General features: G+C 42.2%; 1 protein-coding gene across 1 annotated transcript in view; it reads left to right on the top strand.

Moving 5' to 3' along the window:
- The window catches only part of ep400 (E1A binding protein p400), a 146,007-nt gene that overhangs the window by 102,081 nt on the left and 30,773 nt on the right, over positions 1-13,153 (top strand). Inside the window, 6 exon segments of the mRNA XM_052031815.1 lie at positions 1,419-1,502; positions 5,223-5,357; positions 7,567-7,611; positions 7,700-7,853; positions 8,742-8,986; positions 11,523-11,696. Of these exon segments, the coding sequence (XP_051887775.1) occupies positions 1,419-1,502; positions 5,223-5,357; positions 7,567-7,611; positions 7,700-7,853; positions 8,742-8,986; positions 11,523-11,696 (837 nt within the window).

Below are 13,153 nucleotides of genomic sequence, written 5' to 3'. Positions count from 1 at the left end.
ACCATGAACCAACAGATTGTTGTGGTGGGGACAAACAACCCAGAACACTGAGTCCACAGGGAAGGGAGTTCACCAGCCTTAACTAGTCTGGCCTGATTGACTTCTGGATGAACAACCCTCCCCAATGTCGAGGACAGCCTCAAGAAGGCGGCATCCGTCACTGAGGACCCTCACCATCTGGGACGTGCCCTCTTATCATTACTACCATCGGGGAGGAGGTACAAGAGCCTGAAGACCCATACTCAACGTTTCAGGAACAGCTCCTTCCCCTCTGCCATCAGATTTCTGAACAGTCCATGAACACTACCTCATTTATTCCTTTTCTGTTGCACTATTTATTTATTTTTGTAATTTGTAGTAATTTTACGTCTTTGCACTGTACTGCTGCTGCAAAACAACACATTTCACATCATGTAAGTCAGTGATAATGAATCTGATTCTGATTAAATGCTGGCCTTGCCAACGATGTCTATGTCCTGTGTCCTGTGACTGGACTGCTGAATCAGCTGTGGCAGAGCACCCAGCTTCTGACCAGCTCTTGTAGCCACGTGTTTATGTTCCACTGTTGTGTTGTGTCATGTTGCATTGCTCTTAACAGACAGACAGGGTTATTTGTTTCTCCAACTCTGTCATTGTTGCAATATCAGGGCATGTGTGTCACGTCTGTGTCTGCTGTGCATTTCAATCCACAACCTGCTGAGTGCTGTCCACTGAGCCAAGCTGACCTTTACATCAGTCCATTCATTAGATTACTGGTTGAATAAACCTGTAGTGGTTTCTCCAATACCGTACTAAGTTATGGAGGGCAGTACAGGACAGCACTGCCTTTGTAAATTTTAATGTAGGTAGACCTCTCCATAAAGTTGTGTCAAAAATCAGTTTTTAAACAAGTTAAATTTAACTATCTCTAGTTAAAAGGAACTTTAAGCCCTTAGTACTGTTGTATGAAGCCCTGCTTACTCATAAACTCCTTGCCCTGTTTTTAATAGAGGGTGTCATGGTAGTGTAGCTGGAGCAGCACGGTAGTGTAGTGGTTAGCGCGATGGTGTTACAGCGCCAGCACTCAGGATTCAATTCCCGTCGCTGTCTGTAAGGAGTTGTACGTTCTCCCCTTGTCTGCATGGGTTTCCTCCGGGTGCTCCGGTTTCCTCCTACATTCCAAAGATGTACAGGTAGGTTAACATGGGTTTAAATGGGCAGCGCAAACTTGTTGGGTCAGAAGGGCCTGTTACCGTGCTGTAAATTTTTAAAAGTTTTTTTTAAGAGATGGGAATTTACTGTGAGCACATTAAACTTTTTCAATTGTACACTGATTTCATTATTTACAATTGTAATAGTTTATAGATTGGTACCAGATATGTATCAAATGTAATGCTTTTGTGAATTTCCCAGTCTGAAATAGTACTTTTTTGATGCAGCTTACCCCAGTTGAAAAGTATGCAATGAATTATTTGGAGCTGACTCAAGCATTTATAACACCAGCAGAGCAGAAACTACCTGAAGTAAGTAATTATCCATATCAGATGAAGGAACTTTGGTCTGAAACTCTGTTTCTCTTTCTACAGACGGTGCTTGACATATTGTGTTCTTTAATATATTAGCCACTTGCCTCAAATAATATAAATTTTGTAGCCTCTCCTGTCTACACCCTGAGAGAGATTTATTATTACTCCTGAAATCTAGTCTTGAAACCTGTATAAAGTTAGCAAGGCCACTGTTGTTGTTAGTCTCTAGTTGCCCAGAGATGATTCTGGATGAGTTTAGGGCATGGATTGGCATGTGGGATTGCGACATTATTGCTATTAGTGAGACCTAGTTGCAGGAGGGGCAGGACTGGCAGCTTAATGTTCCGGGGTTCTGTTGTTTCAGACGTGATAGAGGGGGAGGGATGAGAGGAGGAGGAGTGGCATTACTAGTCAGGAAAGATATCACAGCTGTGCGGAGACAGGACAGCCCGGAGGGCTCGTCTACTGAGGCCATATGGGTGGAGCTGAGGAACAGGAAAGGTGTGGCCACACTAATAGGGTTGTATCATAGACTGCCCAATAGTCAGAGAGAATTGGAGGAACAAACCTGTAGTGAGATAGCAGACCAATGTAAGAAACAGAAAGTTGTAATAGTAGGGGATTTTAACTTTCCACATATTGACTGGGACTCCCACACTCTGAAAGGGCTGGATAGCTTGGAATTTGTCAGATGTGTTCAGGAAAGTTTTCTAAATCAATATATAGAGGTACCAATGAGAGAGAATGCAATACTTGATCTATTAGGGAACCAGGCAGGTCAGGTGACAGAAGTATGTGTAGATGAGCATTTTGGGTCCAGTGACCATAATGTCATTAGTTTCAAGTTAATTATGGATAAGGACAGGTCTGGTCCTTGGGTTGAGGTTCTAAATTGGAGAAAGGCCAATTTTGTGAAAATGAGAAAGGATCTAGGAAGAGTGGATTGGGAGAAGTTGTTTTCTGGCAAGAATGTGTTCAGTAAGTGGAAGGCCTTCAAAGGTGAAATCTTGAGAATGCAGAGTTTGTATGTTCCTGCCAGAATTAAAGGCAAAGTTAACAAGCATAGGGAACCTTGATTTTCAAGGGATATTGGCGATCTGGTTAAGAAAAAGAGAGGTGTATAGCAGGTATAGGCAACTAGGAACAAATGAGGTATTTGAAGTGTATAGAAAAAGTAAAAAAAGACTAAAAAAGGAAATCAGGAAGGCAAAAAGAAGACATGAGGTTGCTTTGGCAGATAATGTGAAGGTAAACCTGAAGGGTTTCTACAAGTATATTAAGAGTAAAAGAGTAAGGGACAAAATTGGTCCCCTAGAAGATCAGAGTGGTCGACTATGTGTGGAGCCTCAGGAGATGGGGGAGATCTTAAACAGTTTTTTTGCATCAGTATTTACTCAGGAAACTGGCATAGTGGCTATGGAAGGAAGGGAAACAGGCAATATTGTCGTGAAACATATAGAGATTAAAGAGGAGGAGGTGCTTGCTGCTTTACAGTGAATAAAGGTAGATAAATCCCCCGGGCCTGCTAAGGTATCTCCTCGGACATTGAGAGAGACTAGTGTAGAAATTGCAGGGGCCCTGGCAGACATATTTAAAATGCCCTTAGCCACGGGTGCAGTACCGGAGGACTGGAGGGTAGCTCATGTAGTTCTTTTGTTTAAAAAAGGATCTAAAAGTAAACCAGGTAATTACAGGCCAGTGAGCCTGACATCAGTAGTGGGTAAATTATTGGAAGGTGTTCTGAGAGATCGGATATACAAGTATTTGGACAGTCAAGGGCTGATTAAGGATAGTCAGCTTGGCTTTGTGCATGGTAGATCATGTTTAACGAATCTTGTAGAGTTTTTAGAGGAGGTTACCAAGAAAGTAGATGAAGGAAAGGCTGTGGATGTTGTCTACATGGACTTTAGTAAGGCCTTTGACAAAGTCCCACATGGGAAGTTAGTTCAGAAGGCTCAGACACTAGGTATCCATGGAGAGGTTGTAAACTGGATTCGAAATTGGCTGTGTGGGAGAAGACAGAGAGTGGTAGTGGATGATTGTTTCTCAGACTGGAGGCCTGTGACTAGTGGTGTGCCTCAGGGATCTGTGCTGGGACCATTGTTGTTTGTTGTCTATATCAATGATCTAGATGATAATGTGGTAAATTGGATCAGCAAGTTTGCTGATGATACTAAGATTGGAGGCGTAGTGGACAACGAGGAAGTCTCTCAAAGCTTGCAGAGGGATCTGGACCAACTGGAGGAATGGGCCAGAAAATGGCAGATGGAATTTAATGTAAACAAGTGTGAGGTATTGCATTTTGGAAGGACAGATCAAGGTAGGACATACACAGTAAATGGTCGGGCACTGAGGAGTGCGGAGGAACAAAGGGATCTGGGAGTTCAGATACATAATTCCCTGAAAGTGGCGTCACAGGTAGACAGGGTTGTAAAAAAGGCTTTTGGCATCCTGGTATTCTTAAATCAAAGTATTGAGTATAGGAGTTGGGATGTTATGGTGAGGTTGTACAAGACATTGGTGAGGCCAAATTTGGAGTATTGTGTGCAGTTCTGGTCACCTAACCATAGGAATGATATTTGTAAGATTGAAAGAGTGCAGAGGAGATTTACTAGAATGTTGCCGGGTCTTCAGGAGTTGAGTTACAGGGAAAGATTGAACAGGTTAGGACTTTATTCCTTGGAGCGCAGAAGAATGAGGGGAGATTTGATAAAGGTTTACAAAATTATGAGGGGTATAGACAGAGTTAATGCCAGTAGGCTCTTCCCGCCTAGATTAGGAGAGATAAGTACGAGAGGACATGGCTTTAAAGGGGAAAAGTTTAGGGGGAACAACTTCACTCAGAGTGGTGGGAGTATGGAACGGGCTGCCATCTGATGTAGTAAATGCGTTCTCACTTTTGAGTTTTAAGAATAAATTGGATAGATACATGGACGGGAGAGGTCTGGAGGGTTATGGACTGGGTGCAGGTAGGTGGGACTAGCAGAGTACCATTTCAGCACAGACTAGAAGGGCTGAATAGCCTGTTTTCTGTGCTGTAGTGTTCTATGGATTTTCTAGACTTTGGTTTTAAAGGTAGTATATAGTTTGTCAATTGACAGGCATCAAGGATCAAATACATAATGTGGGACAGACTAGGTAGAGGTGACCAATTCTTTTCTTTGAATGCTAGGGATCGCTAGACTATTCAAACCAGAGTTTGAGTAGTTCATTTTCTCATCGGGCTAGGACGTGGAGTGAGAAAATATTCGTTAGCAAAGAGCTTTGGGAACCAGAGCTTGTCACTACTACTTCCTGAGATCTTTGGCTTACCATGTCTTGATTAGATTCCTCATGCACAAGATCCTGAAATGTTATTTTCTGAAAGAAGTGCACCCTATCTATCCTTGAATTAATCGATAATGAAGGACCATTGGTGTTCTTAGAATTCAAAAAATGTAATTGTCATTTTCCTGGTACCTTGCCACAGATTGATCGAATTTTAATTTATGGCTTGAACACCAGTGCAAAAACTTGTCAAGCTTCATTTAATGTGGTCATAGTTTGTACTATTGCAATAATAGATGTTGTCAATCTAAAACTCTTAGCATTGAAAGAACCAAATCACTTGTACAGAAACTGAAGTGAAGCTGTTGGGAGTTTTTTTCCCACCCTTGGAAAGACAGTCCTCTTGTACTGACCTGTACAATTTTAATTTGTACCAATTCTGCCTGTCAGGATCAGGTAAAAGCTGCTAAGCGAGTGTGGGAGTTTGGACAGTTGCACACTCTGAAAGAGGAAAAGAAGAGACAACTAGAAGATGAAGAAAACGATATGTTGTTTACTTACAGCCGGGAGGATGCGTACAACAAGGTATATATGCTCTCATTGCAATGATAATCTTTCTGTAGGTGCAATGTGGAGTAAGATGTTAGCCGCCTCTGTTTGCCATCTTAGCTGATCTACCCAAGTCCAAGAGTAGAACTTCTTCCCAGAATAAACAGGTGGAGTTAATGAACATTAGTAGCCAAAGAAAGGCTTGTGTTTATGTAACAGCTCATCATATCAGCTAGAGCACCTAAAAGTGCTTTGAAAAATTGTACTGCTTTCAGCAAGCAGTTGACCAAATGCTATCATTCTGTCTTATTGCATTGTCTGGGAAAAGAATGTTGCCTGGTAATGCCACAAGAATTATTTCCTTGTTAATTTAAACAATTTTTAACATTCAATCCAAGATTCTGTGCTGAAACCCTGGAGGACTCGGTTTAAGAACATCAGAAATAGGAGCATGAATGGGCCATTTGGCCCCTCAAACTCACTCTACCATCAGTGAGATCATGGCTGAATCAATGTTGGCCTCAACACCACTTTCCACTTTCTCCCATACCCCTTGACTCCTTTGTAGTTTAAATGTCTGTCCGTCTCCACCTGGAATACATTCAATGACTCTGTTTCCACAGTTCTCCTGTGTAAAAAGTTCCAAAGATTTCTTGACCCTCAGAGAACAAGTTTCATCTAAAATGGTCGACCACTTATTCTGAGATTAAGCCCTCTAGTTCTAGATACTCCCACTGAACATCCATCCTGTGAGTCCCTCTCAGAATCTTTTAAGTTTCAATAAGATCATCTGAAAACTCTGAGTATTACCCAAACTGCTTAACTTCTCTTCATATGTTAACTCCCTTCATCCCAGGAACCAACTCTGCACTGCCTCCATTGTAAGCACATCCTTATTTAAGTATTGAGACCAAAACTTGAAAACAGTCTTCTGATGTAAAATTGCATCAAAACGTCCCTATTTTTATCCTCTGTATTCCTAGCACTAAAAGCCAACGTACCATTAGTTAACCTAGTTACTTGTAGCTGCATGCTAATATTTATGTTTCATATGCTAGGGCTCTCCGATCCCTTTGTATTGTAGTCTCATTTCATTTAAATTTAAAAACTGCTTTTTCATTCTCCTTTTCAAAGTGGATAACATCACGTTCCCACATTATACTCCATCGGCCAATTTCTTGTCCATTCACATAACCAGCTATATCACTTTGCAGGCTTTTTGTGTTCTCACATCTTGCTAACCGACCTATCTTTGTATTATGAGCTAATTTGGCTACAGTGCACTCGGATCCCTCATCCATGAGTTCAGTATAGTTTATAAGTAGTTTATATTTCAGCACTGATCTCTGCAACACCCTATGTTATTGTTTGCCAATCCAAGTATGACCCATTTATCCTGACTAGCTTTCTGTTAACTAACCACTTCTCTAACCATGCCGGTATAATACTCCCAACCACATGTCCTCCCATACAGTAACCTTTTATGTGGCACCTTATCAAATGCCTTGTGGAAATCCAAATACACTACATCCACTGGTTCCCCTTCAACTATCCTGCTTGTTACACCCTCAAACAAATTTATCAAATTTGTCAAAGCTCCCTCTCATAAAACCATGATGACTGCTCAATTATCATATGATTTTCTAAGTGTCTTACTATAACTTAATGGATTCCAGCATTTTCCCAACAGGCCTATCTTATAGTCTGTCTCTTTCCTTCTTCAATAGTGATGTTAAATTTCCATTTGATTCAGAGTCAGGAGTCCGATCAGCTGTGTTAGTCTTGGACAAGAGCCAAGAACCATTACCCACTTGTCAATCAGTAGAGATTTCAGCCTCATGCTGAAGATGGAGGGTGATCTGCACTCTGTGGGGAGACCAGGATCGGAGTTCATATGTTTATAAATCCAAGAAGGAATTTAGGAGAAAACTCTTTGCCTGGAAAATGATGAGGATGTGCAGCTTACTCCCCACAGGGACAGATGCATTTAAGAGAATGTTAGTGGAGCACATGAGGAAGAGGTTGTGTTCACCAGGTGAGATGAAGTAAAATGGGAAGAGATTGGTGTGCAACGTAAGCATCAGCGTGGGCCTGTTGAGCTGAATAGCCTGAATCTGTGTTGAAAGTGTCCCATTGTACTACGATGTAAATAGAAACACTGTTATGAGCAAGTTATTTTGAAATGGCTTGTGCTGTTTTATTGAAGAGAGAATTTTAATCAGTTGTTTTTTTTCTCTCTGTAAAGGAATATGTGAAAGAAGGTGAGGACGGTCAGACTGAAATAATGCCTGTGAGTTGCACCCACTTCTTTCAAAAGGAATTTGAATCTTTGTTCAATTAAAAACTGAATTGATCACATTACTTTTTATCTGCGGCAGATCTGGACTCCTCCAACACCGCCCCAGGATGACAATGATATCTATATGGATCCAGTAATGTGCCTGATGTATGATACAACTCCAATTCAGGAGTCCAAGCTGCCCCCAGTTTATGTCCGAAAGGAACACAAGAGATTAAAGATGGACCCCTCAGGTAAGAAAACTTGCCCCATACATCTCCTTTAAACTTTCCCCCCTCACCTTAAATGCATGCCCTCTAGTGTCAAAGCATGTCAATAATTTTTTATAGTGGTAAATAGAGAAAGATGTGTTATTGTAATCTTGCATTTAATGGTATAAGTATCGGTCCACCAACATGCAAAGATGAGCAAGAGCTGGGCCTTGAACTCTATCTCCCTCTTGAGCTTTTAGGCATTGAAAATATACCACTTTAACCAAGCTTTTGCTGTGCAGTGTCACAGCTGGTAGAGCTGCTCCCTCATGGCTCCAGTGACCCAGAACCAATCTTGACCTCCAGTTCTGTCTCTGTGGAGTTTGCATATTCTCCCTGTGACTATGTGGTTTTCCTCTGCATATTCTTGTTTCCTCCCACATCCAAAAGGTGTGTGGGATGGTGGATTAATTGGCCAGTAAATTGCTCAGTGTGTAGGTGAGTGGTAGAATTGGGGAAAGAGTGGGGAATTGGTGGAATGTGGGGGAATAAAATAGGGTTCATGTGGAACTAATGTAAATGGGTGCTTGACAGTCGATGTGCCAAAGGGTCCATTTCTGTACGATATGACTCTGTATCTCCTCATAAGGCTGTGCTGAATTTTGGTGTACATTTCTGGGAAATGCCTTGGGATTTTTCTTATACTGAAGGTACTGCTATTCTCAACTGAGTCAGACTGAGTGGGGTTTCTTGGTATGAAGTGGCAGTGATTGTTGTCAATCCATTGAGCAGGATACTTGCACCCTTGAGTAGGTGGTAGATCCAAAGAGGAGGAATGGTTGGTGGACAACTGTATTGAAAGCATTCGGCCAGTGTTGCTTTTTGTATGTGCAGAAAGCGAGACAGACGTGTTGACCTTTGTTGATGCAGCTGCCGGAAAGAAGTTTAAGAAAGCTCGGCACGGAGAGCCAGTCACTCCGCCCCGGTCATTGTTCGACAGATCAACACCCTGCATGCTCAAGATGCGCCGTGAGGCTAAAGACCAGAAGAAGAACATGTTCATGAAACAGCAGGCACCGTTTGCTAAACCCTTGCCCACACTGACCAAAACCCCTGCAGATGGTGGAACAGACAGCCCAGAGTGGCTGATCAGTGAGGATTGGGCACTGCTGCAGGTAATATGATGCATGCACTCGGTCAACATCTCCTATATCTGAGCATCAGAGGGCAGACCACTAAAGGTCAATGGGAGAAGCTGTGAAGTTGAGGGGTAGTGCAGAGGCTTGGGAGGATGATTGGAGGGGTTTGGCGGGAGGCTCTCAAACGCCACAGATATGGAGGATGCTCAGAAACACTGTCACAGGCTGTTATTGATAACCTAGGTGAGGGAGTGGTGGGGAGGAATGGTATGAGTCAGATCTGTCGATGCTAGAAGGTCAGGGGGCATTTATTCAAGTAAATAATCTAAAACTAAATTAAGCCTTTGTTTCTTCTCATCAGTAATAATAACTACAGGAGTATGTTTCCCTGTTGTTGCTTCTGTCTATTTCTGGGAATAGCTTGTGTTTACTGACTGAGTGACAAGCTGTCTACTAACTGACCCATGGGAGTGGTTTACTGTACTCTGCCAAACCAATCTGCAGGTTACAAGAATATTTTCAGGAGGGGATTAGGTGGCATGCAGACCCAACCTCTATAGTAGTGGGGGAAGCATATCTGACTATAAATATGCTATTTGTTAGGAATAGGATTAACATCCAATCACATGGATACTTGTGCTCCTTCCTAGGGAGGGGATGGTATTGGTAATGGTTTATTATTGTACCGAGGTACAGTGAAAAGCTTGTCTTACAAACCGATCGTACAGGTCAATTCATTACACAGTGCAGTTACATTGAGTTAGTACAGACTGCATTGATATAGTACAGGTAAAAATAATAACAGTATAAAGTGTCACAGCTACAGAGAAAGTGCAGTGTAATAAAGTGCAAGGTCACAACAAGGTAGATCGTGAGGTCAGAGTGCATCTCATCGTGTAAGGGAACCATTCAATAGTCTTATCACAGTGAGGTAGAAGCTGTCCTTAAGTCTGGTGGTACGTGCCCTCAGGCTCCTGTATCTTCTACCCAATGGAAGAGGAGAGAAGAGAGAATGTCCCAGGTGGGTGGGGTCTTTGATTATGCTGGCTGCTACACCAAGACAATGAGAGGTAAAGAGTCCAAGGAGGGGAGGCTGGTGTCCGTGACGTGCTGGGCTGTGTCCACAACTCTCTGTAGCTTCTTGTGGTCTTGGGCAGAGCAGTTGCCGTACCAAGCCGTGATACATCCAGATAGGAGTCTGCAGAATAGGGTCAAAATGCTTCAGTTGAATTTCCACAAATGACTCTCAGGATTGTTCAAGGCAATTGGTAGGTATTGAGACCCTGGAGAAGTGCAATGGCATTGGATTCACTTAGCAGTGATATCATGGCCTTAGTGTGGTGGAGAACGTGTACCAGAATGGTTCCAAGCATGAAGGTTTTCATTGAAGAGGTGAAAAGGCTGAGATTGAGATGTTAAAGAAGACTTCTTTAGTGAAGGTGTTCAAAAACATGAAAGACCCTGCTAGATTAGGTAAGAAGAGCTTCTTTCTACCAGCTAGGTTGGAAGGTTCAGTTTTGCTGATTATCAGCAAAAGAACCTGAAGTGTGGTGACAAGCATCTGCTTCACAAAGAGAGCTTTGTTATGATTCAGAGTACATGGCCTGAAAGGGCAGTGGAAGTGGACCCAGATGGAATTTCCCAGCGGGAAATGGATGTATTGGCTGCAGAAATAGAGTGAGGTGGTGAAACTAATTTGATAACTTTTGCAAAGAGGCAGCAGGTGCAAGATGGCCACTACCTGTGCCGTAGGATTTTACGATTGGGAGAACTCCTGGTGGAGTTTCAGTTCTGCACTTCTAAAGTGATGCTGAAATTAATTTACCTTAATGTCTCAGCGCATCATGACTATTCCTGTCAGCATGTTTTTATTTTTTCATTGTTTGGAATGTGGACATTGCTGGCAAAGCTAGAATTTATTGCCCATCTGTAATTTCCTTTGAGAAGCTGGTGGTTAGATGCCACCTTGAACTGTTGCGATCTTTCTGGTGAAGTTGCTTGCTCGATGTTGTTAGGGTTTCAGGATTTAGACCCAGTGATGATGAAGGAATAGTGATATCTAGCTAAGTCAGGGTAGTATGTGTTTGAAAAGGAACCTGAAGATGGTGCCGTTCCCAGTGCCTGTCCTTCTAAGTGGTAGAGGACACAGGTTCAGGAAATGCTGTTGCAGTAGCCTAGGGGAGTAGCTGTGGTATATACTGCAGCCACCGCAGTAAGAGGGAATAAACATTTAGGGTGTTGGATTGGGTACGAATCAAGTCGACTACTTTGTCAGGCTGCTGTTGAGCTTCTCAAGTGTGGTTGGAGCTGCAATCAAAGCTGCAAGCAGAGAATTCCATAATACTACAAGATGGTGAAAAGTCTTTGGGGTGTCAGGAGTTGACTTGCTTGATGTGCAATACCTAGCTTCTAACCTGCTGCTTTAGTCACAGTATTTGTGACTTGTCCAGTTAATATTGTGAAAAGATCAGTATTTAAACATCAAATGTATCAGAGGATATGTTAATTATTCCATAGATTTGGTTTTAATGGTGGAATTTTTGTCCCCATGTTCTTTGTTTTTTGCTGACAGGCTGTGAAACAATTGCTGGAGTTGCCTTTAAACTTGGCCATCATCTCACCAGCACACACACCAAACTGGGACCTCGTCAGCGATGTTGTTAATTCCTGCAGCCGCATTTACAGATCACCCAAACAGTGTCGCAACAGATATGAGAATGTCATAATACCGCGAGAAGAAGGAAAGGTAGAAAGCATTTCATTGCTCGAATTTCTAAGTTGATGTTTTTTCACATTTAGACTATTTATCCTTCAGGTCGATCTGTAAGACTGTATTCAGTGTACTGGTTCACATATTGCTTTTTGAAGCATCGAGCATGAACTTATTTAAAGGAGAAAGTTGGATACTGAAGATCGTCAGAGCTTGGCATCCAGAACCAAGGCAATAAAATCACTCAAGTGGGTATTAGGTACTAAAAAGAGAGGATTTAAAATAAATATCAGGTGGGAGGGGAGCAGAGAATGAGTTCATGGAAGACAGCTTGAGTGGAAGATCTCCCACTGATAACCACTACTTGTGCTGTGAATGCTGTGACTCCAGAATGTACAGTTCCACAGAAATAGTATAATGCTGATGAAATGAGGGAAATCTAGAATGTTTCAAGTTCTTGCCAAAGTGTTTTGTGCAACTGACCTCTGATGAATAATTTGGCTACATTTCCACTGCAGCTGAGGTTTCCTGGAAATGGGAATCTTGATCCAGAGGCAGATGTTGATTGATCATGTGAAGCTCACTCTAAGAGCCTTACATCATCGAAATGTAGCAATGTGCTCTACTGGGTTTTGATGTGTGTAGTTTACCCACGTCATGTAGGATAAATATCCAGCCAATATAGTGGTACAAGTTATATTTTTCTCTCCAAATGATCTGCCTTCCCTGATTTAATTGTCAGCATTATAATTGGACAAACCCTTGATTATGATCCATTTCCTTTTGTTGATGCCATATTTATTTTGATTCTCAAGGCCAGGGTACCGTTGCATCAGGAACAACAAGTTCAATTCTGGACTCCTATTCATCATTCTCTTCCAAGGTGTTTGCTCTGTACTAGTGATACAGGTTCGACTATCAGGAGATGACTTTCTGAAATTCCTGTTCCTTTTGACCAAATAACTCAGTTTTTGTGCACGTTTTATTCATATCAGTGGGTTAAATTTACACACAGATTTTACCTCAGCTGGAGTACTGTGGAATAATTCTGGGCATATAAATGACTTGGATGAGGAAGTCGAAGAGTGGGTTAGTAAGCTTGCAGATGACACTAAGGCTGGTGGTATTGTGGATAGTGTAGAAGGTTATCATAGGTTACCACAGGATTTTATAGACAGGATGCAGAGCTGGGTGGCAAAGTGGCAAATGGAGTTCAATCCGGAGAAATGTGAAGTGATGCACTTTGGAATATCAAACTTGAAGGCAGAGAACAAGGTTAATGGCAGGATTCCTGGCAGTGTGGAGGAACAGAGGGATCTTGGGGTCCAAGTCCATTGATCCCTCAAAGTTATCGTGCAGGTTGATAGGATGGTTAAGAAGGTGTATGGTGTGCTGGCCTTTATTAGTTGGGGGGATTGAGTTCAAGAGCCGCAAGGTAATGTTGCAGCTCTATAAAACTCTGCCTAGACCACACAGAGAACTGTGTTCAGTTC

Source organism: Pristis pectinata, chromosome 17 (genome assembly GCF_009764475.1).
Source record: "Pristis pectinata isolate sPriPec2 chromosome 17, sPriPec2.1.pri, whole genome shotgun sequence".
In the NCBI taxonomy this organism is placed as follows: Eukaryota; Metazoa; Chordata; class Chondrichthyes; order Rhinopristiformes; family Pristidae; genus Pristis; species Pristis pectinata.
Note: the sequence above shows the minus strand (reverse complement) of the source record. Positions and strands in the feature narration are given on the sequence as shown.